Raw genomic sequence first — 23,095 nt, forward strand, 5'->3', positions numbered from 1 at the left:
ACCGCACTCGATTCCGTTGGAAATTGGCGAAGTTATTAACATTTATTTATTTATTTTATTAAAGTATTACGGACTGATGCCGTATTGTCACCACTGAATGTGGTGACTGTGATTTACATTCACGAAAAAAACAATGAAACAAAATTAACTACGCATTTCCTCCTAGTTATTTGCCATATCCCGGGCATGCTCGGTTGTGCAGGGAAGATGGGTTGCTGTCCGTTTCTATTGTGTGGGTGTGTGTGTGTGTGTGTTGTAGGTTTTTTGGTCCGGTTCTATTGCTGTGGCTATGGCTTCGATGGGGGGTTGGTTTGGTCCGGTTTTCTATTATGGGTCTGGGACTGAAACAAACAAGCACAGTTATTTGCACAGTACAAACATAATTTTTTCTGCGTGCAATGTTCTCCAAGCAGCCCAGCAATGACACAGCCCGTGATCGACCAAGTCAACATCGAACTCAAAAGCGATCGGCGGATTCCATCTCGCAACAGCTGGAGTGACTCCGCTGTTTACGAGGCTGTACCCGCCGACCACTCCCGCACCCCGCTGTATCAAAGCTGGACTGACTTGGAGCACACTACAACAGACAAAAAAAAAACACAAGCCTGCCTCCTTTTAACGGCACTAAGAAAATTGCCCTCGAATGCAATTGCTCCGTCAACGGATCGCACGTTGCACAACGTAAAACATTTACAACAAAGACAACACAACACATAACGAAAGGAGTGGCGGATGTGGATTGGAAGGATAATAGGGATGCGGAATCAAAGGATGAGAACGTTGTCTCTGGCGAATCGGTAGATGAGCCTCATTTGGGCGAGGTCCCTAGTCGCCAACACTTCCCTTATTTCTATACCGCGAAGTTATTAACACTTTTGTGTTAAATTCGGTATATCGCCGACAGAGCTGTCAAAACACGTGCTCGGTCTTTGTCACTGCACTTTTTTCTCTGTTTCCGCCGTTTTTGCGCCGATTTGACCGCGGTTTTTTGTTAATGGACACTAGATTCTCCTTTCGCGGTGTTTTGACACCACTTCCGGCCGGATCCGTTGAAAATTGGTGGAGTTATTTGAGATCCGGCTCGGGCTGTCACTCTAACACGTCAATTTTCCGACTTTCGGATGCTGTTATTCCGTCGAAAATTCATCGATTCTGGTATGGTTTTCGCCAAAATCCACTAAATGCCACCCGCTCTATCCGTTCCGACACTTTCGGGCACGATCCGGACGAATTTTTGCGCACTTCAGAAAATGCCACTTCTTCTTCTTCTTCTTCCGCGAAGAAATGTTTTTCCACTAATTTCCGCGCGGAAATCGCCGGCATCCACCGTTTTTCGCCAAAAATCGTTAAACGGGCACCCTTTCTTGCGTTTTCAGTGAAAACCGCATGAAAAACGGTTCACTTTCACCACTAAAAGAGTGAAAAAAACCCTCCCATACAAAATGTATGGGGGCTGACACGATATTTTTGTCAATTTTTAACCGTTTTTCGCTCCGTTTTCACCTGTATTCGCTAAATCTCGCCGTCTTTTAGCTCAAATATTACTTTTCGGACGTTTTCTTAGTACTTTTGCACCTTTTTTCCGCCAATAAACAATGATCACACAGGAGCTGTACTATTCGCCACGAGCTGTCAAACGCCACTACAGGGATAACTGGCCTTTTTTTTAAAGATAAAGGTCGGATTTTATTTGGTATGCGGTTCCAGCATTCTCCCGCTCACGAGATTACAATATTTGTAAATTTGTGGCTTTGAATGCCTCCCCCTACGAGAAAATAAGCCCCTAGCCTTCTGCCACCCTTCAGTTTGCTACCACGAGGGTTGGTTAAACTAAAGGGCCCTGTCATACGCCTATGTCGCAAATATTTTTGATATTGCTATCGCCTTGATGTATTTGTGGCATCTCAAGCGACATTTACAATCGTTCCTATCTTCTTTGCTGGTTCTTGCATGCACCCTCATATTAGTTGCTCATTGCCGAACAGAGCAAGCAAAATTTCTTCACAATTAACGGCTTCGCCCAATTCGAGGCGGCGACGCGCCCGATGCCGACGGACTCTTTCTCGGATGTTTCGCCGCTCCTCTTCTCTCGCCGTAATCTCTGCCTCTGAGAGTAGGCGGCCGTCCGGATGGCGTGGAGGTGGCGGTTCGCCACGGGCCGCCTGCCGCTCAATAGTTCGGAGTCGCCGCGCTTCATTTCGCCGCTCGTTCCTTTCACGGACAATGCGTTCGTGCGCTTCGTCCAGTCGCACCGCGGCCTCACGCATATCCACGCTCGCACTGGTAGCTCTCTCCACGTACCAGTATTGCTGCAGGGCTGTGGTGATCTGCTTGGCCGCTTCGCACACACGACTCCAGTGCTGCTGGTCCTTCAACAGGTACTGCTGGATATTATCCGGAGTCACCGCCGCTGCCAACCCCTCCTCCAATAGCTCGCGACGGACTTCCGCAAACCGCGGGCAGCTGAAGAAGGCGTGCTCCGCCGTTTCCGGTACCCCCGGACATCTCACACAGTCTGATGTTGGCGACAGATGTTTGGTGTGTAGGTAGTCATGGAAAAAACCGTGGCCTGATAGTAGCTGGGCCAGGTGAAACGTCATTTCACCGTGGCGTCGGTTCTTCCATGACGCTATATCCGGGAGCACTCGGTGGGTCCACCTCGTGAAGCGGCTTGTGGGTTCCAGCTCATCCCACTCCGCTTGCCACGCCTCGATAGTTCGTCTCCGCTCTTCTGCTCGGGCTACTGTGAGAGGCACACCCGTGTCCTGCCGCCGCTGGTGACATCTGGCATCCTCCTTCACTTGCAGCCACATAGGGATGACACTCGCCAGAACTGTCGCCACCTCACTCCGTACCGAGACGAAAGTTCGTGCCACCGGTCTCGCGTATAATCCTTGAACGCGAGCCAATCTCCGTCGGCACTGCTGTAAATCGACTGCCGCGTGCCAGATTGGCGCCGCGTACCGCATCGTTGAGTCTACAACTGAGGCCAGCAGTCGCCGCTTCGCGCCCTTCGGACCGCTGTGGTTGCGCATCAGTCTGGAGATCGCCTGCGCAACCCTAACTGCCTTCGCCGTGACGTAGTCGACGTGTGGCCTCCAGGAAAGATGATCCTCGAGCATAAAGCCGAGGTATTTGATGGTCCTGGCGGGCCATCTCCCCTCGCCGTCCACCACGACTGGGCAGTTGGTGTTGGTACGCCGCATCGTGGAGATGAGCACGAGCTCCGTCTTTGCTGGGGCGAGCTCAAGGTGGTGCGCCGTCATCCACGCGCTTATCGCCGCTATCGCCGTCTCCGCCGCTTCTGCTGCCGCCTGTGGTGTGGTGCCTTTCGTCAAGACGACGAGGTCGTCGGCAAAGCCCACCACCTCCGTCGTACATCGCGTTCCACAGGGTGGGGCCGAGAATCGACCCCTGTGGAACGCCAGCTGATGTTTTCCGCCGCACCGGTCCCTCGCTGCTTTCGTACACTAGCTCTCGCTCCGAGAAGTAGCTGCGCAGGATTCTCTGGAGCGTCGCAGGAACGCGCATTTCCTGCAGAGCTAGCGCTATCGCCTCGCAACTGGCCGCGTTAAACGCATTCCTGACGTCCAATGCTGCCACCATTAGACATCGAGGGTCCCGCCTGTTGGTGCGATGGAAGGACCGGGCATGCTGGCCCTGCTCCACGACGCGCTGAATCGCCTGCACTGTTGATCGGCCACGACGAAAGCCATACTGGGATGGTGAGAGTCGGGTGTTGTTACTCTCCTCCAGGTGTTCGTTAAGGCGATTGAGGATAAGCCTCTCAAACACCTTGGACACCGATCCCAGCATGAGCAGCGGACGGTGGGAGGAAGCTTCCCCACGCGGCTTGCCCGGCTTTGCTGCAGAAGGTCGTTGAAAATTCGTGCAAACACTTCCGGGAGCTGGCGAACTGCCGCTTTACTGCTGTATTCGGGATGCCGTCAAGTCCCGGGGCTTTCGAAGACGCCATCCTCGCCACGGCCGAGATCACCTCCTCACTGGTGATCGGTGGTACCGCCTCCACTTCACTGTCCGCCTCAATCGCTGGCCATTCGAACGGTGGATGTGTCGGGAATAGGGCATCGACTATCGGTTGGAGCACTGCGCGATCAGTCTCTGGTGGTGTGCGACTACGCAGCTTAGCCATCACCACCTTATACCCCATCCCGAACACATCATCCTCCACGCTGTCGATCAACTCCTGCATGCATCGATCCTTGCTGTGGAGGATTTCCTGCGCAAGCAGCCTGCGTTGCCTCAGAAGGTCGGAAGATGCGGCGGCCCGATCTTCTGGGGTGGCGGCCCGGTGACGTCGTCCCTCGGCATCTTCGCAGCTCTCTCGCAACCGCTCAATCTCAGGTGTCCACCAATACATTTTCGGCGAGAGGCGGAAAGTCGGCCCGTGAACACGCTGCATATCCCCGTCACAGGCAGCAGTAAGGCCGGCGAGCAGTTCCTCCGGAGTTGAGGCGAGGCTGAAGCGGCTGTTCGAGAGCGCTACCTCAAAGCACTCACGATCAAACTGAGCCGTCTTCCACCTCACTTCTGCATGCCTTGCTAGGCCGCTGGTGTTGTGCGGCCCTCCTCGTCGCTGTTGTTGGTGATGAGGCTGCTGATGACGTCCATGCTGATTTGCTCGCATACTTGGGATGGCCACGCCGAATGTGACATATTTGTGGTAGTTGCCAGAGTATTTTTCGACAATACTCCATCCGTCTGGTACCACGACGTTTGACGAGGCAAAACTCACATCGATTACGCTTTCGCGTGCTACTTCGTTTCCGGCGAACGTTGGCTCACTGCCACGGTTCAGCGTTTGCAGCCCAAGATGGTTAACCGTCCCCAACAGGCACTCGCCTCGCTGTGTGGTGCGGGCGCTACCCCACTCCTCGTTCCACGCATTAAAGTCACCAGCTAAGACCACCGCAGGATGCCCTTCGAGTGCCATCTACACTGCTTCCAGGTAGTCGGTTAACTCTGTAGTGCCTATTCTGGGCGACGCGTAACAACTGGCAAAGGTGATACCCCCGATGGTTGCGACCACCAATCCCGAAGCTGCGCTTCCTCCAAAATGCTGGATGGGATATTCACCTGTTGCGATGATTGCCACACTCTGCTGTACGCAAATCGCCCATTTGGTGTTGTCACGTGGAGGCCTGTAGAGTTCGCTGGCAATGATGACGTGCGCGCCTACCTCCTTTGCCATCTGCAGCATCAATTCCTGTGCAGCGCGGCTTCGCCCGAGATTGATTTGCAGGACTTTCAAGGTTTGCAGTCGAGACTGCCTACCCGGTGCGGGCCCTTGCAGACTGCGCAGCGAATGTCCGCCTCGCAGTCCCGAGCCAGATGGCCCGGCTCCCCGCAGCGGATGCAGGCCGCCGATCGGTCTACCTCGTTGCGACATTTGGCCTGCAGATGGCCGAACTGCAGACACCGGAAGCATCGCTGCAAGCCCATCGTCGCTCGCTGTGACCGGCTGACTGTGCATGAGATGTGGAGTACTTGCACAGTCTTGTCCACCAGCCGCTCCGCCACTCGTTCTGTCACTCGTACTCGGGCCATCTGTCTGCCGTCCCACATCTTGTGCAGCCGAGTTTCCGCCTCGAGCACCGTCTCCTCCGCCAGCTGCGACAGCGCTTCCGCCACGTCTTTGGCAGAGGCCAAAGGGTCCACATTTTCAATGCGCACTTCCGCCATTTCCGTGACCAGACGGCAGATGATGTCGTTGTTCGTGCAGACTACTTGGACACGCTTGAAGACCGCCTCGGAATCTGCCCCAGCCGGCAGATCCATGATAAGTCGGCCACGGGAGGTTCGTCGACCAATCCCCAGCACGCCTTGCAGGTCGGCCAACTCCGGGGCATTACGAACCAACCGGTACATGTCCTCCCATGTTTTGCCTTCGGCCGGCGCAACCTCAATTGCATCCGGCTTGCGACGTTGCTGCCGTTGAGGCCCTTGCTGGTGGTGAAGCTGGGAAGGAGCCCCCGCCAAAGGCCGAGCTGCCGACGAGCCGATGGCTGGTTGCGAAGCTCGTACCTGCTGCTGTTGTTGTTGCTGCTGCTGCGGGGCAGTCAGCTTTCGTGCTGGCTTACGGCGCGCCACTTCAACCCACGAACCGCCATCCTCAGTAGAGGTTGCTGCCGATGCCGATGATATCGCCCTGCTGCAACTGCTGCTGCTGCTGCTGCTGCTGCTCCGGCTGCTGCTGCTGCTGCTGCTTCTTCGGCTGCTGCTGCTTCGCCTGCTGCTGTTGCTGCTGTCGCTGCTGTTGTTGCGGCTGCGATTGTTGCAACGAGCCGGCCTCCGCGGGAATCCCGCTCAGCTTACTGCAGCAAAGCTCAATCAAACGATGAACTTCACTGCGCAGGAGTTGGATTTCCTGCCGGAATTCCATTTGCGCCGCCGACATCGCCCGCTCATGCTCCGCTCGCAGCGTTGCCATCGCCCTTTGGTGCTCAGCAGCCACCGTCTTTTTCTCCTCGTCAAGAGTTTGAACAAGGAGTCGCCAGGTATTTTGCTCATCAGTGAGCTTCTCGACAGTGGCCTTGAGCAACTCGACCACCGTCTGCAACGCCGTTTCCGTCGCGGGGCCCTGCGTCGTAATGCCCGCCGAGGAGTTACCGCCAGTAGTCGCCATCGTCGCTTTGCTGCCTGCCGAGATGCTGCTGCGAGTAAGCAGCACCTTTGGTTCGCCAATCGCAGGTTTCCGAACACCCACGCCCACGTTTGTGTCCACGGACATCGTCCGAGGACGCAGTTGCCTGCTCATGCCAACAATGTGGCACCCTCTAGCGGTGGAGAACGATGCGGCGCGAATCAGGGCTGGATTTTAATCGCCCCTCCGTAGAACCTTGCCGAACACGCCGATGGCAAATCTCCCCTAATTCCCCGAGAAAACCCGTAAAAACCACTTCAGGAAATGGTTTTCCGCATTCGGTGAGGTGGTGGGTGGTGGGAGGGGGTCAGGCTGAAGTTTTCCCCACTCCTTGCCGCAAGACGCGTCGATAGAGGGGTCGTTCGATGTTATCGGGCCGGCAGTTCCCCCAAAACCGATGATGTATTGCCGGTTGCGCCCTCTTGTGGTGAAAATTCTCGCCGCAATGGATGGAGCTCGCCCCTCCGTACAACTTCTCCAAGTACGACGAAGCTCTAACTCCCCTCCTTCTCCGGAATAAGCCCGGAAAACCGCGAATGGTAAATGGGTGGTAGGGGGGTGGAAGAATTTTCCACCAAAACTTCGGGTGCCTCTCGAATTTTTGCGACCCCTTCCAGAATTTTCCGGCAACTTTTAATAATTTTCCCGAAAGTTTGAAAGTTTAAGCTGGGTTGCAGCTGCTCAGGACTTCAAAGGGGGGTGGGGGAGGAGCGGTAATGGGTAGAGTGATGGTTCCCGTTGTTTTCCGAATTTTCCAGCGATTTCGGAAAAATTTATTCTTAAGAAATAAATTTCTTATTTGAATAAATTTGGAAAAATTTCCGACGTGTATACTCCGCTTCAGTCTGTCACTTCGTGTAGACAAGGCAAAGTGAGTTGAGAGGAGGTGTCGGAATAGCGATTTCTCGGTCGGACATCTTGAAAAAAAATTTGACGTTTACTTGACTGAAATGTAAACAAACTGCGGTCAAGCATTCTTTGTTGGTCAAGCAAGCGATCTTTAGCATACATTGATGAAGCTCGATCTGCTGTGCTCTTGATGATTTTTTGCTTTCAGATCGGCCAAAAAGTGGAACGATCCTATATCTCGGATCAACCAATAGTTCGGGGATGCAAACCGGCTCCGCCTGTGACGCCGATACAGTCAAAGCTGCCGTGTCCGTATAGGCGCTGAATCGTTACCACCTCAAACAGTAATAAATATAATACAGAATCACCTCAGATAGCACTGACACACCACAATATCCTGATTTCTTCACTTGATCTAAGCTTTCCGAACGATATTGAACAGCAGAATGGAAGAAAACAAATCTTATAATGATGTTATTGCTTCGAGAATAATAAACAACACATATAACCAGCTGATTCAATGCGGTCAAGTAAACGTCAAACTGGTCCTGGTCTTCTACTTCTTTCCATGTGTCAAAACGGGCTTTTTACGGCACCTCCTCTCAACTCACTTTGAGACAAGGCATGAGCCCAAATGACGGCGCTGTCAAGACTGTCACCTTCCGAATGACGGCGCTGTCAAAACTGTCACCTTCCCTTGGACGTCAAACCACGCGGTATTTTGCTCCCACAAAAATCAGTGTAAAAAGTGTGAAAATTCACCGATTTTGATGCAGTTTTCGATTTAAAGTGTTGAGTGGTAACCAGTGTACACTTTACAACTGTTTTTTCCAGATCCGGCGCGATGGAAATGCCGAAATTCCGTGGATGAAAACTGCCTGTATACACCGCCCTGTACCACCCACTATCAAAACAACACGCACTTTTCCTGCACTTGGAGCTGCTTCCTTTCGTCCGGATCCGCGTTTTTCCGCCAGAAAACAGCCGTCCTGCCGTTAATCCGAACGCCTTTCACCCGCTGGATGAAAATTATCGCCGAAAATTATCGCCGAATATCGACTGTTTCCTCTTCGCACAGATAAGCAATTTCCAGCTGCTCACACGCATAGATATCACACGCGGCACTTTAAGCAATGGTAAGCTGTCGATTTATAACCGCTTGTGAAGATATCACTCCTTTATCTGTGTTTAATTTCGCCAACTCCACACTATGTGCGATGACGTCCCGACGCGGTTGATCTTTTATGCACGAAAATCAAACGACTTTCACGTTTCTTCCCGTTGAAATATCACTCACAACACTATCCAGCGATGGTAAGCTATCGATATTAACCGCTCATGAGGATATCACTCGGTTTTTTCTATGCCTAAACTCGCCAATCACGCCACGTATGCCGCACATACACACGCCGCTACACACATGACGCCACGTATGCCGCACATACACACGCCGCTACACACATGACGCCACGCGGTGCCCGCATTTTTCCTCGCCGTATAAACACTATTTTTCCGCCAATTTTCACTCTTTTCTCGCTCGCTATCGATGAAACTAACGCCTTACTACGCTTTTCTGTGCTTTAACTGTGTTCCGGACACCAAAAATCTTCGAAAACACGACACATCCGAAAAGGGTGCTCCGCACTAACACTATCACACATGAAAACAAGCTTGGCGATTATCGTCCGTTTTAATTGATTTCGCGTCCTAATTTCGCTTTCTTTATATTCTTAATCACTTCCTTTTGCTTTTATGAGCACATTTAATGCGAAATTCGCCAATTTTACGCCACTTTTTCACAATTTATTATCGCCAACGCGGAGCTGTACGTTGTGATAGACACAGGAATAACTGGCTTTTTTTTTTGTTCTTTTACGTCGTGGGGAATCTTCTTAGATACGGCTTCTCCATCGAAGCCGCATGCCGGATTTTTACCGACTAAACCCCACGACGTGCGCAGCCCGCATCCCCTCCACAAAGCGCCGCGAGGGTTGGTGGAGGGTGGGGTCTGGCCCTTATAACGGGCATTCACGCTCGGACCCTTTGTTCCGCTCTTTGCCATCCAGTGGACGTCGCTGATGTTGGCGCTGTACGGTGATTGGCTCACCACTCTGATGGAGAATGTTGTTGCGCAGCTAGCGGCCGGATGTTGTAGCAGAGGTGACGGCGGCATCTTCGTCCGACGACATAGCCTGTCGCCGAGACTCATCACCTCTGGGTTCTATGCTACGGAACAGTTCGGGCAAAGAAAAGGTCACCTCCTCTTCTTCCTGTTCACGCTGATGTTGCTGCTGTCGAACTCGTGCCCTATGGCGTCGCACCCGCTCACGAACTAAAACCCGCCTCGCAAGAGTTGCCAATGACGGGGGCGATTAAAGAGGGCCGCTACGGCGCCTCTCTTCGCGAGCAACGGCACGAGCAATACGCCGTGCTTCGTTCCGCCGTTGGTTGCGGGCAGTCAACACGGCCTGACGTGCTGTCGGATCCTCCGGTTGACTGGTTGCTGCATTTGTGGCCGCCAAGTTGGCACGTTCTTCATTCCACTGCCGCTGGAGTGTGGAGGTAATATTTGCAGCCAGCTCCGTGATGGTGCTCCACGATCTCTGATCGCGAAGGAGATACGATGCCAGAGTATCTGGGTTCAGGTCCTCGAACCCTCCACCATTCAGGAGCCGATGCCGAACAGCTGCAAAAGCTGGGCAGTGGAAGAAGGCATGCTCGGCTGTATCAGCTTCGTGGGAGCAGCGGGGACACTCCGGGGACGAGGCAAACCGCATGCGACACAGGTAGTCACGGAAAAAACCGTGTCCCGACAATTCCTGTGCCAGAGCGAAGTTTACATCTCCATGTTTCCGCGAGTGCCATTGCTCGATGTTGGGGATGACGCGGTGTACCCAACGAACAAATCGTGAGGCATTCGGCGCTGCCGCGTCAGCATCCCACTGCTCCTGCCAAGCGTGGATCGTAGCTTGGCGTTCTCCCAGCCGAATCTGCGCTGCTGTTGGTGTCCCACTGACGGCTGTGTCTGCTGCAGCGTGCTGCCGATGGTAACAGCAAGCGTCCTCCTTCACCAGCAAACAGATCGCTATTACACCCGCAAGTACTGCAGCTGTCTCGTACTTCACCGTTCTGAATGCGAACGCCGCTTTCAGCAGACACTCTCGTTGTGCGCGAATCAACATCCTTCTGTTGACCTGGCGCTCGACTGCTGCGTGCCAAACAGGAGCGCCGTATCGAAGGATGGAATTGACAACTGACACAAGAAGACGACGCTTGGCGCACTTCGGACCACTGTGATTTCGCATCATCAGCGAGACCGACTTGGCCACACGGAGCGCCTTCGCACAGGCGTGCTCGACGTGTGGTCGCCAGGATAGTTGTTCGTCGACGATGATCCTGAGGTACTTGACCGTCTTCGCAGATCGCAGCTGCGTGTCCAAGACGTCAATGGCGTATCCCTCGGGGTCGGTCCGCATGGTGGAAATCATTACGGCTTCCGTCTTCGCAGGCGCCAATTCGAGCCGATGCGTCGTCATCCAGCTGCTGATGGTGTTCACTGCAGCGGTGGCCAGCTGGGAGGCTTGCTGTGGAGTGGTTCCGGGTATCAGCAACGCAAGGTCGTCGGCATAGCCAACAACCTCCACTCCATCCGGCAGCTCAAGACCCAGTACGCCGTCGGACATGACGTTCCACAGGGTGGGGCCCAAAATGGACCCCTGTGGGACGCCAGCAGATAGGCTCCGCGTAACTGGGCCATCGTCGGTGTCGTAAATAAGCTGCCTGTCCTCGAACCAGCTGGCCAGTATCGCTCGAAGCTGAGCAGGAACATCCTTCTGCTGAAGGGCTGCTGCTGTTGCCGACCAGCTTGACGTATTAAATGCGTTTCTAACGTCTAAAGAAACGACCATCAAGCAACGTTTGTCGCGGCTATTCGTCCGATAAAACAGCATGGCGCGTTGCCCAGTCTGCACCACTCGCTGAACCGCCATGATCGTAGATCTTCCTCTCCGGAACCCATACTGGGCTGGGGAGAGCCGTGGAGTATCGGGATTCTCCAGGTGTACATGGAGTCGGTCCAAAAGCAGTTTCTCGAGGATTTTCCCCGGACCGTCGATCATGCCAAGAGGCCTGACCGAGGAGGATTCTCCAGGCGGCTTTCCCGGCTTAGGCAGCAAGACAAGGCGCTGTCTCTTCCAAGCCGCGGGAAATATACCCCGGTCAAGACACTCTTGGTACACTCTGCGGAAAACTGCAGGATGTTCTCGGATGGCGGTGCGTAGAACAGCATTCGGGATGCCACCTTCCGAGTTGCGAGATTCCCCGCAATGGTAAGCAGTTCTTCCTCTGCTACTGGTTGGATGTTGCTGGTAGTGCTGCTTCCTTCCGCAGGCCATCGGAAGGGCGGGTGTTGTGGGAAGAGGTCGTCAACAATCCTCTTCAGCACTACTGGATCTGATTCAGGCGGGGCACGACCGCCTTATAAACGCGCTTTAAGGATCTTGTATAGATCGCCAAACAGGTGGTCGTTGGCTTGCGCGATCAGATCTGCCATAACATTCTCCTTGCTGCGTCGTATTGCTCGAGTCAGAGCCTTCCTTGCCTCCAGCTTTCTTTCGGCGGCTGCGGCTCTCTCATCCGGATTTCTCCGACTGAGGGCGTACTCGCTAGCGGCCTGGAGAGCATCGCGCAGCGCTGCGATCTCTGCTGTCCACCAGTAAAGCTGAGGCCGGATGTTGTACGACGGGGCTCGTACTCGTTGCATCACCTCGTCGCAAGCTCTGGATAGTCGGGCTACAAGTTGTTCCGGTGATGTGGCGGCTTCAGGGAACCGGACTGCGTCCAACGATATCTTGAATGGCTCGACCTGAAATTGCCGAGTCTTCCACATCTTACCTGCACGTCTCGGAACAGCTTGCTGACGAGATCTTGACGGCTGCTGGTGGTTTCGCCTGCTGGTACTGCTGCTGTTGTTGCCATTAGGTTCAACAGTGAACCTAATGTACCGATGGTCACTGGCCGACGCATTATCCAACACTCTCCAATCTTGATGCGCTAACAAAGGACTAACAAAAGTGACGTCAACGATGCTCTCGCTGGCCACTCCGTTGCCCACGAACGTTGGCCTACGTCCACGGTTGAGCAACTCAAGCTCGTAGCTCTCGTGGTCGTTACGAGTTCAACGCCTCTTTCCTTCGTCCTGGCACTACCCCAGTCCTCATGCCAGGCATTAAAGTCACCCGCCAAGACGACATGCGGATGAGCACGATTTTCTATAACTTGTATGCAAGTTTTCCACGAAAAACTTTTTCCTCTGTGGCAGCCCGCACTTGCCACCATACAAGTTGTTCACTAAATACACTTTTTCACTAATTTTCCGGAAACCACTCAACCGATTTTCACTATTTCACTCTCGCCAGATGCGTCTCTCAATTTCCCGTCGTTTAAGGGGACAACCACCCAAATCGGTAACAAAGCCGAAGATCTGCGCGGCGGGCCGCTGTTCTGGGTGATGGTGGTGGAGATGGGGGACGTCCAGCTCTCCGTTCTTCCCGTTGCCGTGCCCTGGCTGCTCGGCGGCTCGCGTTCCGACGGTCGTTCCGTGCTCGACGGATTTCCGCTCGCCCTGCCTCCAAGTCGGCGACATCCTCCGCATGCTGCTCGTTGCCCTGGGATGCTAGGGCTGCCCGCTCGTCGTCCCAGGCTTGTTGGAGTTGAGCCGTTATCCGCTTTGCCGCTTCGCTGATGCGGCTCCAGCTCTCGGCGTCGCGCAATAGGTGCTGCTGGAGGTTTTCCGGACGGACGGGGTCCGTACTTCCCTCGCCGAGAAGCTGCTGACGGACTTCGGCAAACCTCGGACACTCGAATACTGCGTGCTCCGCGGTCTCTGGGACTCCGCTACACCACTGGCAGTCAGGGGACGATGTAAAGCCATTGTGACACAGGTAGTCCCGGAAGAAGCCGTGTCTGGAGAGGACCTGGCACAGTTGGAAGGAGACATCTCCATGCTTCCTTGACTGCCAGTTGTTGATGTCAGGTAGTACACGGTGCGCCCAACGCGTGTACCGACTGGTGTCGGCTTCTGCATCCCACCGCTGCTGCCATTCCTCAATGGTGGCCTGTCCCTCCTGTTTGCGGATGTTCGCCTTCGTGTCGGTGCGATTGGCAGCACTCAGTCGTTGGTAGACCCGGGCGTCCTCTTCCACCAGCAGGCAGATGGGGGTCAGACCAGCCAAGAGGGTGGCAGTCTCGTACCTAACGGTGCGGAATGCTCGTGCCACCCTCAGTGCCATCTTTCGCTGGACACGCTCCAACAAACGACGAGGCTCGCACTTTCTCACTTCGCTGCTCCATATTGGTGCTGCATAGCGCATTACGGATTCGGACACCGAAGCTAGCAGCTTCGCTTTCGACGCCCTTGGTCCGCTATGGTTACGCAGCAACCTGGATGTGGCGTCGGCGATCCTTCCGGCCTTCTCGGTGACCTCCTTGACGTGCGGCAGCCACGACAGCTTGTCTTGGAGGGTCACGCCGAGATAGCGGATCGAGCGGGTCGAGGTGATGTCCACATCGCCTACTCGGACGGTGATCTGCGTTGGGGCCTTGGTGCTCGAAATGACCACCATTTCCGTCTTCGCCGGCGCCAGCTCAAGGTGGTGTTGAGCCATCCAATCCATCACACCTGTGATGGTCTCTTCCGCTGCAGCTTTGGTCGTCTCGGGGGTTGTGCCGGGGATCAGCAGCACCAGATCATCGGCATACCCTAGGATCTCCGCATCAGGCGGCAGGGCGATGTCCAGCACACCGTCGTACATTGTGTTCCACAGGGTGGGGCCTAGGATAGACCCCTGTGGAACTCCTGCCGTGACAAACCGCACTACCGGGCCATCGGAGGTCTCATACAACAGCTCCCGATCCTGAAAGTAGCTGTGTAAGATGCGCTGGAGGCCTGCGGGAACACCTTTCGCCTGCAGCGCAGCGGCGATGGCCTGCCAACTGGCCGTGTTAAATGCGTTCCTCACGTCCAGCGCAGCTACTAACAGGAACCGTTTGTTGCGTCGGTTCGTGCGACCGAACGACATCGCACGCTGGCCAGCCTCAACGACCCTCTGAATGGCGCTGATGGTTGAGCGCCCTCTGCGGAAGCCATACTGCCGGTCCGACAGTCGTGGTGACTGTGGATCTTCAAGGAACTCGTTCAGCCTGTTGAGAATCAAGCGCTCAAGCACTTTGCCCTGTGCATCCAACATACACAGGGGCCGGTACGAGCTGCTCAATCCTGGGGGTTTTCCTGGCTTCGGGATGAGTACGAGGCGCTGCCTCTTCCACGCTGCAGGAAATGTGCCGTTGACGAGGCAGTCCTGATACAGCGCTGTGAAAACCCCCGTGTGCTGCAAGATGGCTGCCTTCACCGCCGCGTTCGGGATACCATCGAGTCCCGGGGCCTTTTTGTTGGCCATGCGTCGCGCGATGATTTGGAGCTCCTCGTCAGTCACTGCTGCTACTGCTCCTGCCTGCTCGTTTCCCACGATGTCTGCCGCTTCTGGCCAGACGAGGGGCGGGTGCTGGGGGAAGAGATCGGACACTATGTGTTCAAGCCTGTCCCGCTCCGTCTCCGGTGGCGTCCGTCCACCACGAAGGCGAGACAGAACGACGAGATATCCGGCTCCAAACACATTCTCCTCGGCGATGTCGATCAGCTCCTGGAACGAGTTCCGCTTGCTGGCCTTTATCGCCTTCCCCAGCTCCGCCCTCGCTGTGCGGTGTGCTGCTGCGGCGATGCTACGCTCCTGAAGATCGCTGGTCTGCTGCATTCTATCACGGGCGTGTTCGCAGTTCTCTCGCAGCAGTCTGAGCAGCGGCGTCCACCAGTGCAGGTCGCGATGGGGATCACTATGCGACGTTGTGACCCGCTGCATGGTCTTGTCACACGCGGCGAGCATAATCTCGACCATGCTTTCCTGATTGACCGCCCGTTCTGGAAACCGCTCATCCAGCAGCGTTGAGAGGAAGGCTCGCTGCGAGAACTGCGTCATCTTGTACCGCCTACCCGCGTATCGGATGCGCCCCTGTTGTCTTCTCCGTGGTGGTGTATTTTCGTTTGCGACGGGAACCGTGGGGCCAACTGTGTACGTAATGTAACGGTGGTCGGAGTAAGAGTACTCTGCGCACACTTTCCATGTTCCTGGCTGCGCGATGGATAATGTCGCAAACGCCACGTCTACGATGCTCGCTGTTGCCGCTCCGTTGCCATCGAAGGTGTTCGTCGTGCCCTGGTTAAGTGTTGCTAGGTCAAGCTGTTGGATGGCACTGTACAGCTCTTCCCCCCTCTCGGTGTTGCGCTCGCTTCCCCATTCCACGTGCCAAGCGTTGAAGTCGCCGGCTATGACGACTTGTGGGTGGGAAAGCGCCTCAAGTTGTACCGCTTCGATGACGCGCTTAAACTCGTCGATGGGCTGACGAGGCGGGGCGTAGCAGCTGATGAATGTGGTGCCGTCGATCTCAGCAGCAATGAGTCCCGGCGTATTGCTGCACCAGATCCTCTGGAGGGGAAGCGACCCAGTAGCGACGATGGCAGCCTTCTTCGAGCAGTCGAAGGCCCATCGACCGTTGTTGGCAGGCGGTCGGTACAGCTCCGACAGCAAGAGCACGTCCACTTTCTTTTCTCGGGCAGTCTGGAGGACGATATCCTGGGCCCTCTCTCCTCTGCCCAAGTTCACTTGTAATACGCGCAGCTGTGGGGTCACACCAAGGCCGACCGGGCGCAGTCAGTGTGACCAATTGTGTGTGGTCCACCACACTTTATGCACTTTGTTGGCGAGGTACAGGCCTTCGCCGTGTGCCCCGCCCCGCCGCAGCGTATACACTTGTTCTGCCGGTCTTCGGGTGAACGGCAATCACGGGCTCAATGACCTAGCTCGAGGCAGCGATAGCAGCGAACACGCTCTCGAGGGGTCGGTGGCACGGCTTTGACCTTGCTGACGCAAAAGCCCAGCTTGATCTTGGTGCCCTCAAGCTCCTTCGCAAACTTCGCGGGCAGTCGCACGTACGCGCGCTGGGTGCCGTCAGCCATCTTGGTAATAGTGGTGGAGACAATACCCGCTCCCGACTCGAAGTTGCTGTCGAGCAGCGAAGTGAGGTCCTCCTCTTGGACTAGCGGATCGACGTCATGGACTACTACTGACGCCATTTCCGTAACATGCCGGCAAACTCCAGCACTGCCCACGATGGCTCGGATCTGTTGCAACATGAACTGCGCATTCGCTTTGCGGCTGAGTGTGAGTCGCAGCAACGACTTGCTGGTGCGGCGGCTCAAGACGACATGGTCCTTCAGCGGCTTGTACTGCTCGTCGGTCCTGACTGCCGTTTGTACTAGCAGCAGGAGGCTCTCCCAATCCTGGCCTTCATTGGGCGACACCTCAATGCGCTCAGGCTTAGTCAGCTTTCTTTGTTGTGATCGCTGCTGCTGTGGGTGCAGTTGTTACGGACGATGTTGCTGCTGCTGCTGCTGCTGCTGTCGTTGCTGACGAAGCTGTGGTGGCACATAGCGCTCGCCTTGTTGTCGTTGCTGCTGCTGCTGCTGCTGCTGCTGCTGCTGCTGCTGCTGCTTCTGCTGCTGCCGCTCACGTTCTCGCCGCCTCAACCGCTGCTGACGCTTCCGGTCCCTCTCCCGGTTGCCGCCGTGCCCCGTTGGCTGCTGGGAAATTTCGATCGCTGCAGTCTGCAACTCGAGCACCGAACGAGTGCCCGTGTGCAGCAGCTCGTTCTCGCGACGAAGTGTCGCATTTTCCTCTCGGCAAAGTCGCAGCTCCTCCAGCGTCGTCGTAAGCAGAGCGCCAATGCTCTGCATTTGTGCCATCAGCAGGGCATGGCTTCCCGCGTCGATGGGCACAACAACTGCCTCGTTGTCCGGAACAACTGTTGGTGGCTCTAAGTCCATGGCCACTTCCATTGTTTCGCGCTCCGACGACGATTCCGGCATCGCGATGACAGTGCTGTTCATCTCGTCGTCGTCGCTTGAGTAACACATCTCCATCAATGGCGTGGCCGGACGATCGATCATTGTTGGCTGCGCCACTGCCACCGAACCTTTTCTGGGCCGTAGCTTGTACGGCACACTCACTTGCTTGGGTTGATCGTCTTCATCCATCCCCTGCGTCTCAAGTTGTGGCTGGGTAATACCCAGAGCCACTAGCTCCACTCCTAGTTTGCGAAAATAGCCAAAAACCGCAGAAGATCCACCACGACAGGGTTTTTCGCCTCTAGGAGGAGGATGGTGGGTGGTGGGGGGATGAGGTGGTGTTTTCCCCACTCCTCTCGACGAGACGCTTCGATCGATGTGTCACACGATGGTATTCAGCCGGAAAAGTTGGTGCCCCCAAAAATGGGTTTTCCGGCTGGTGTGCCCTCAACGATGGAAAATTCGGCGTTCTGAGGGGGGGGGTCTGGATGCGGTAATTTACGCCGAACAATTCCTCTGAACACCCCGAAGACGCCTGACCACTCCTTCCCCGGGAAAATCGGGAAAAACCGCGAAAAACCGATTTCGAGCAGAGTTTTCCGGCTCTGGGGGGGTGCTGGTGGGTGGTAGGGGGGCGGGGTGATGTGCTTCGCCCTTGTCTCGCCGAGTTGCGTCGACGGAGTGGTCGGGTTGGGGGGTGCGGCCGGAAAATTGGGAAAACCCAAAAAAGCCCTTTTTCCGGGCCTAATTCCCCCAAATGGCGTCCGATCGTCTCCGGTCCAACGGCGACTAGGTGTAAAATGCTGCTCCGCACAACTCCACTGAAGACCGCAAAGCTCTCATTTCCCTCCTTCCTCAGGAAAAACGCGAAAAATCGCGGAAAAGCCGGTTTTTTTCGCTTCGGTGGGGTGGTGGGTGGTGGTAGGGGGGCGGGCTTGTGTTCCTTTGCTAGGTCTCGCTGAGCCGAGTCGACTGATACCCCACTTGCCTGGGTGCAGCAGATATTGTGGCAAGGGGGGCTGCCCGGAAAAACCCTATTTTCCAGGGGGGGGGTGGGGGAAAACCCTTACGGGGGGGTCTTCTACGACCCAATCGGGCCTCGGCCCACGAAGAAACCCCTATTCGGAAACGCCCCGTTTTCCCGGTAGGGTCGGAAAACTCCTAAGGTGATTGCTTTTCCGGCTGTGGCGCCGCCTGGTGATGGAAAACGATCCGGTTTTCCACGGGGGTGGGTGGGGGGCACCCGCCCGAACAACTCCCTCGAAGATCCGGAACCGCTGTCTCCCCTCCTTCCCAGGGAAAACTCGGAAAAACCGTCGCCGGGAAGGGTTTTTCCGCTCTGGGGGGGTGGTGGTGGGTGGTAGGGGAGCGGGGTGATGTACTTCGCCCTTGTCTCGCCGAGCTGCGTCGTTGGAGGGGACGGGTTGGGGGGTACGGCCAGAAAATTGGGAAAACCCAGAGACACTTTTCCAGGCGCAACTCCTCCAAATGGCGTCCGATCCGCGTTTCTTAGCTTTACAGTGACAAGTGACGGGTGGCAAGTGACAGCTTGAACTTTAAACGGGGGTGGGGGGCGAACGGGTGGGTGGAAAAATTCGGATCCGGCACAGAAAATTTTCTGCTGATTTTCCTTATCACCTCCACTACTTTTCCGAATTTTCCCGGGCAATTTTCTAATTTTCCCGCCTACTTTTAGTGTTTTGAGCCGAAACTGAATACGAATCTGAATCAGATTCAAGCCCACGTCGATGGACTGACGTTTGCAGGGGGAAAACGGGTGGGCGGAAATCCGTGGAAACACTTTCGAAAATTATTTCTCCTCGTCCTCAACACTTCCCGACACTTTTCCGAATTTTCCAGGGTCGTCCTCTAATTTTCCGACACTTTTCACAATATATTTGTGATTCAACTCAGATTCAACTCAGTTGCACCTTTGGGCGCGGGTGGGGCGGAAACGGGTGGGCGGAAAAATTCGGAGTTGGCACAGAAAATTATTGGCGAATTTTCTCCACCACATAAAATCCTTTTCCGAATTTTCCGGTGAAATTTTCCTTATTGTTAAAGAAAAAATTTCGAAATGTCACCAATTTTTGTCTTGCCCATCACTACAAAAATCGTGTCAAATTTTGTCAGATTTTGCCCACCACTAAGGAAATTGTTAAAAATTGTTTCCCGATTTTGTCACCACTTTTTTCGCACATTTTTACGCTTTTTTCACTATTTGTTAACCGATTTGAGTCCGGTATTTTGCATATAACAGCTAGCACTGACTCCCACGCACATTTTAAGACCACATCCGGTCGGATCCGGACAAAATTGGCCGAGATATTAGAGATCCGGCAAAGGAAGCCACGCGGAAGCGTCACTTTCCGGATTTTCCCACGCTGTTTTTTCGGTTCTACTGGACCGATTTTCATCCGTTTTCACATACACCCACTAAACACAACATGTTCTTTCGTTTAAGACCACTTCCGGCTGGATCCGGACAACTTTTTTGCACATGTCAAAACCTCACTCGTTGTTGTTGCTGTAATGGTATGGAACTTTTAAAACACTTTTTTTCGGCGCAGAAACGGCCGGCATCCATCGTTTTTTGCACTAAGTCGGTTCACTGGCACGCACTCTTGCTGTTTCAGCGAAAACCGCGTGGAGATTGGTTGATTGTGACCTCCAAATGAGTGAAAAACACCCCCCATACAAAATGTATGGGGACTTGTTGACACTTAAAATCACCACTTTTTTGACGATTTTGGATCTGTTTTCACTTGATTACACAGCACTGGCACGCACTCTTGAGATTTCAGCGAAAACCGCGTCGAAATCCGTTGATTTAAGCGTCCGTTTCAGCGAAAAACACCCCCATACAAAATGTATGGGCACTTTGTTTACACTATAATTTTGCCAATTTTTCGCCGATTTACACTCTGTTTTCACTTATAATCGCTAAATTGCACCTTCTTATTGCTTTAATGACACTTTTTGCGTGATTTTTAAGCACTTTTACTCCTTTTTTTTTTGCACAAAAACATAGCGCGCACGGAGACAGTACTGCTCGCTTCGAGCTGTCAAACGCCACACACAGCCCACTGGTCCTGTCGAGCAGTTTCCGCACAAGGTCCTCAGCTTTGTACCCAATTTTGTGCTCGTGTGCAACATTCCATATTGCTATCCCTCTTTGCCAGTACGGCAATGATCGTCTGTGCTGCTCTGTCAATTCTTCCACAGCCTGTGTCCATGTGTATACGTGTGTATGCCACTGCTCGACCGTGTAAACGCGCGGTATTGGTATGTATTGTCGCGTCGGTGTAGACTTGACAGGTACGGTGCCGGCACGGAAACAAACCATTGGCCGCAGTAGCTGTTATGGATTAGAATTGTGTTAAGGCAAAGCAAATTTGCCAGCCAAAACATCCGCGTCACGTCGAGATCGCTCCTGTATCGGAGGGACCGTCGCATTAATCAATTGTGTTAAAAATTTGCGGGAAAAACGTAGTGCAATGAAAGCCTTTGGCTCTCTTACGGAGCCGGCGTAGGAAGCTTCCGGATGTGTTTCGGAGCCGGCATCGGATACTATCGGAGTGTTTAAAGAGGCGGATGAGGTCTCTGAGGGCCAAAGCCTCTTTTAATAAATGATTTAAAAAAGAGCTGTTTTGTTTGTGAAGCAAATAGTGGCAAGGCGAAAGAAAACACATATCACAATACATACAAAAAGCGTGATCACACACACATGTATACCCCTGGAGCGCAAACGCTCACACACACCACCCCATAAGCCCGAATCCGAACGTCCTCAGAATGTCCTCAGCCCATGTAAAAACGTCCTCAATTTTGTATGGCCGGCGGGCTTGTGACACAAAATTAGGACGTTGCATGCGGATTCGAGCACTTGTATGACGAGTGGGCCATACAAAATTGAGGACGTTTTTACATGGGCTGAGGACATTCTGAGGACGTTCGGATTCGGGCTTATGGGGTGGTGTGCGTGAGCGTTTGCGCTCCAGGGGTATACATGTGTGTGTGATCACGCTGTTTGTATGTATTGTGATATGTGTTTTCTTTCGCCATGCCACTATTTGCTTCACAAACAAAACAGCTCTTTTTTAAATCATTTATTAAAAGAGGCTTTGGCCCTCAGAGACCTCATCCGCCTCTTTAAACACTCCGATAGTATCCGATGCCGGCTCCGAAACACATCCGGAAGCTTCCTACGCCGGCTCCGAAAGAGTGCCAAAGGCTTTCATTGCACTACGTTTTTCCCGCAAATTTTTAACACAATTGATTAATGCGACGGTCCCTCCGATACAGGAGCGATCTCGACGTGACGCGGATGTTTTGGCTGGCAAATTTGCTTTGCCTAAACACAATTCTAATCCATAACAGCAACTGCGGCCAATAGTTTGTTTCCGTGCCGGCACCGTACCTGTCAAGTCTACACCGACGCGACAACACATAACAATACCGCGCGTTTACACGGTCGAGCAGTGGCATACACACGTATACACATCGACACAGACTGTGGAAGAATTGACAGAGCAGCACAGACGATCATTGCCGTACTGGCAAAGAGGGATAGCAATATGGTATGTTGCACGCGGGCACAAAATTGGCTACAAAGCTGAGGACCTTGTTCGGAAACTGCTCGACAGGACCAGTGGGTACAAGTATGTCCCGTCTACGGGGCGCTTTACAGAAAGAAAACGTGTGCAAGTTGAAAGAGAGATTTTATTCAGCTGTACTCTAAACGTTGTTTATAGTTCATACTTCAGTTCTCCAATGACATCCGTTAATGTTCCGTTCTTGAAATCTCTAACACTCCTCCTTAAGCTGATGCCGTAATCCAATCAATCTCTACAATCTCTACCACAACGAAAGCATTTATTATCTCGATGCCTTGCTGGTGAAGAACGCGTAGACAAACGCTTGCTCTTTCTTACTGGCGTTCGATCCGACGACTTCCACGATGTGCGTTGCTTGAACGCTGCCAATTTCGATGATCCTTGCATTTCTCTGCATTCCTGCTCCGATGCTTCCCAACTTCTTCCAATCTCACAAGCTTTTTCAAACGTGCGATCACCTTCTGCTAGGAGCTTGGTTCGCAACCCGGAGTTTTGCAATCCTGCGACGAATCGATCTCGTAGCTTGCGACAAAAATGTGCCGAAATCACACGATTGTGATAACGATTTTAGCTCGATGATGAACTCCGTTATTGTCTGGTTTGCTGCTTGTTCGCACTTGTGGTACTTGCAGCGTTCGGCTATTATGTTGTCCTTTGGCGCCAAATGCTGCTTCAGCAGCTCGATCTGGTTCTTATACGTATTTGAACACGGATCCTCTGGCGAACATTTTCGATTGGCTATCGAATAAAGTGACGGTCCAGCCATTTTCACTAACATTGGCACTTCACTGCTTTCTTCCACATCATTACTACACTACCGATACTGATCTCCGACACGAGATTTACCGACAAATCGACGGATGAACTGCTTTACTATCGATTAACTTCACACGATGTACACAAAAGCAAAAGTTCCGTTCCGCGTTTATCCTTTTTAATCCTCGTCGCCAAAATTATGTTATGGTTGCGGGTAGTTACGGTGTGTTGATACTTTACTTTATGACATAT

The 23,095-nt window shown here is 53.7% G+C and overlaps 1 protein-coding gene across 1 annotated transcript; it reads right to left on the minus strand.

Annotated features, from left to right (window-relative positions):
- Positions 1–3,246: 3,246 nt before the first annotated feature.
- Positions 3,247–4,954, minus strand: LOC118516507. The gene is made up of 2 exons (XM_036062437.1): positions 4,006–4,954; positions 3,247–3,866 (listed from the first exon to the last, which is right to left on the minus strand). Exons 1-2 carry the CDS (start codon positions 4,952–4,954, stop codon positions 3,247–3,249), a joined length of 1,569 nt encoding a protein of 522 aa, XP_035918330.1.
- Between the last annotated feature and the right edge of the window lie 18,141 nt (positions 4,955–23,095).

The sequence above is a fragment of the Anopheles stephensi genome, unplaced genomic scaffold (genome assembly GCF_013141755.1).
Source record: "Anopheles stephensi strain Indian unplaced genomic scaffold, UCI_ANSTEP_V1.0 ucontig308, whole genome shotgun sequence".
In the NCBI taxonomy this organism is placed as follows: Eukaryota; Metazoa; Arthropoda; class Insecta; order Diptera; family Culicidae; genus Anopheles; species Anopheles stephensi.